The 2305-nt window shown below is 66.7% G+C and overlaps 1 protein-coding gene across 1 annotated transcript in view; it reads left to right on the top strand.

Annotated features, from left to right (window-relative positions):
- Nucleotides 1-1741: 1741 nt before the first annotated feature.
- The window catches only part of GAA (alpha glucosidase), a 17391-nt gene continuing 16827 nt past the window's right edge, over nt 1742-2305 (top strand). Inside the window, 1 exon segment of the mRNA XM_027770748.1 lies at nt 1742-2301. Within this exon segment, the coding sequence (XP_027626549.1) occupies nt 1794-2301 (508 nt within the window). The 5' untranslated portion in view covers nt 1742-1793.

Genomic DNA, 2305 nt, shown 5'->3' with positions numbered 1-2305 from the left:
AGGGGCTGCCCGAGGAGGGCGGCTTCCTCTCGGGAGCGCTGAGCAGCCTTGCTGGGACAGCGCGGGTCGCGGGTGGGAGGGTCCCACGGGCTCAGGCAGCCGCGCGCATAGTGACCCACGTGACACCGAGGGGCCCAGAAACTTCTGGATTCTCGATCCTCCCCAGCGCCCAGTGAGGAAGGTTGTGGGCATGCCGGTTCTTGGGGGAAACCCGCACGGCGTGCACGTCGGCTGCCGTGGTGACATCCCAGGAGTGGGCTGCCCCGTGCGTGGGCTCCTGCCCTTCCTCCCGTTCCTCTGCGGTGTCACAACTAGAGCCGCGGGGCGCTCCCGGCGGGCTGGGCGGGCTGCCCGGTCCCTCCTGGCCCTGCGCGTGCACCCGTGCTCCCCCAGTCCTGTCCCCGAGCCGCCTGGCACCCGGGAAGTTCTGGTGCGGGCCTGGCATCTGAAGTGGGAGGGTTAGTGTGGCGGGACCCCAGGCGGGGTCTGCCCCAGCTCGGGAGTGCGGTCCCGCAGGTGTCTGCAGAGTAGGGGGCGCTCCGGGGTGAAGGAAAAGCGCACCCGCGTGTCGGAGCGCTGTGGGTAACACAGGTCCCTCAGGCCCAGAGCCCCAGTTGGCCGGTGGCCGTGGGCAGCAGCATCTGCTCTGGTTGCAGTGTGCCCAGCCGCCCCTCAAGACTGATGGCTCCCCAGAGCCCTGCCTGGCTGTGGCCTCTCCAGAGCTGTGTGCGTGTGGACCTGGCTTGTGCCTCCTGCTGCGGGGAGCTTCACTTGCCAAGGGTCCCAGGCCTGGCGGTCGCAGCTGCTCTGGGGTTCTTCCAGGGAACCCCCGCCTCTCTGAGGCCAACTTTGGCTCCATGTCCTTGGGGACCCCCACGGCCTTGCTGCTAAGACACTTGGGCTTTATTGGAGCTTGCCTTCCTGGCTTCCCCCTTTTTATGATTATTTAATTTAATTTATTATTATTCTTCAATTTGACAAGAGGAACTGAGAACGCAAGCCACCAGGTTCAGAACTTGAAGCACAGCCGGCCATGTGGGAGTTCAGCACATTGACCATCGTGCCACCTGCCAGCCCTCTCCTGGCTTCGCTTCTGGCCTCCCAAACAGCAGGGGGCTCCCTATGACCCTCGGCGCTGTGATCCTGTGGGGAGAGGCTGGCAGGAGGTGCTCTGACCTGCCAGGTCTCGGGGTCAGGGCCTCTGGTGGCCTTGCCATCCCTGGAGTGCTGCCCGGGAAGGCAGGGCCCGAGGTTTCTCACTGGTATCCGTGTTTCTTGTGCAGCCAGGGCACTGAGGGAAGGGGGCAGGTCCAGGGCACGCTGAGGGTTACATCGCTTCTGCTGACTCGATTCGGCCAAAACCTCATCTGGGCCTCAGCTTTGGCAGGGAAGTGGCTGCGTCCACCTGTGTTGTGGCTCCGCTTCTCTGGGGTGGCCACCGTGCTGGCCTGCCCGTCTCACATGCACGTCCTCTGCCTCGTCAGATGCCCTGCCCCACGGGTGCCTGTCCCACCGTCCCTGTGGGGACTGGCTCTCTTCCCTCTGCCTCCCCTGCTGTGGGTCTGAGCCGCGCTGCAGCCTGTCCAGGCCTGCCTGTCGTTCCCGGTCCCGGCATCCCCAGCTGCATTCCGGGAGGGAGGCTCTGCTGGCCCGCCTCGCTCCACCCCAGGCACAGTGGGGCCAGCCTCTGCTGACGCCTGGAAGCCACTCGGACACACCGAGGCCACTCACTGCCACACCCAGCCTGCCTCCTCTTCTCCACAGGCCTCCAGGAGCCACCCTCACTGCCGGCCATGGGAGCCAGGTGGCTGCTCGGCCCCCGGCCCCTGCTGTGGGCCTGCGCCCTTGTCTCCCTGGCCACAGCTGCCCTCCTCGGGTACATCCTGCTCCAGGACTTCTGGGTGTTCCCCCGGGAGCTGGAGGAGGCCCACAAAGCCGGCCGGCCAGGACACTGGCCCACCCAGGAGCACCCCGGCCGCCCCAGAGCAGCGCCCACCCAGTGCGATGTGGCCCCCAAAAGCCGCTTCGACTGTGCCCCGGACAAGACCCTCACCCAGGAGCAGTGCGAGGCCCGTGGTTGCTGCTACGCCCCTGCGAGGCGGGGTTCACGGCTCCTCCGCCTGGGGCAGCCCTGGTGCTTCTTCCCGCCCAGCTACCCGAGCTACAGGCTGGGGGGCCTGCAGCCCTCAGAGGCAGGCTGCACAGCCACCCTGACCCGTGCCTACCCCACCTTCTTCCCGAAGGACATCCTGACCTTACGGCTGGACGTGCTCATGGAGACTGACAGCCGCCTCCACTTCACGGG

The sequence above is a fragment of the Tupaia chinensis genome, unplaced genomic scaffold (genome assembly GCF_000334495.1).
Source record: "Tupaia chinensis unplaced genomic scaffold, TupChi_1.0 Scaffold000159_1, whole genome shotgun sequence".
Classification (NCBI taxonomy): domain Eukaryota; kingdom Metazoa; phylum Chordata; class Mammalia; order Scandentia; family Tupaiidae; genus Tupaia; species Tupaia belangeri.
Note: the sequence above shows the minus strand (reverse complement) of the source record. Positions and strands in the feature narration are given on the sequence as shown.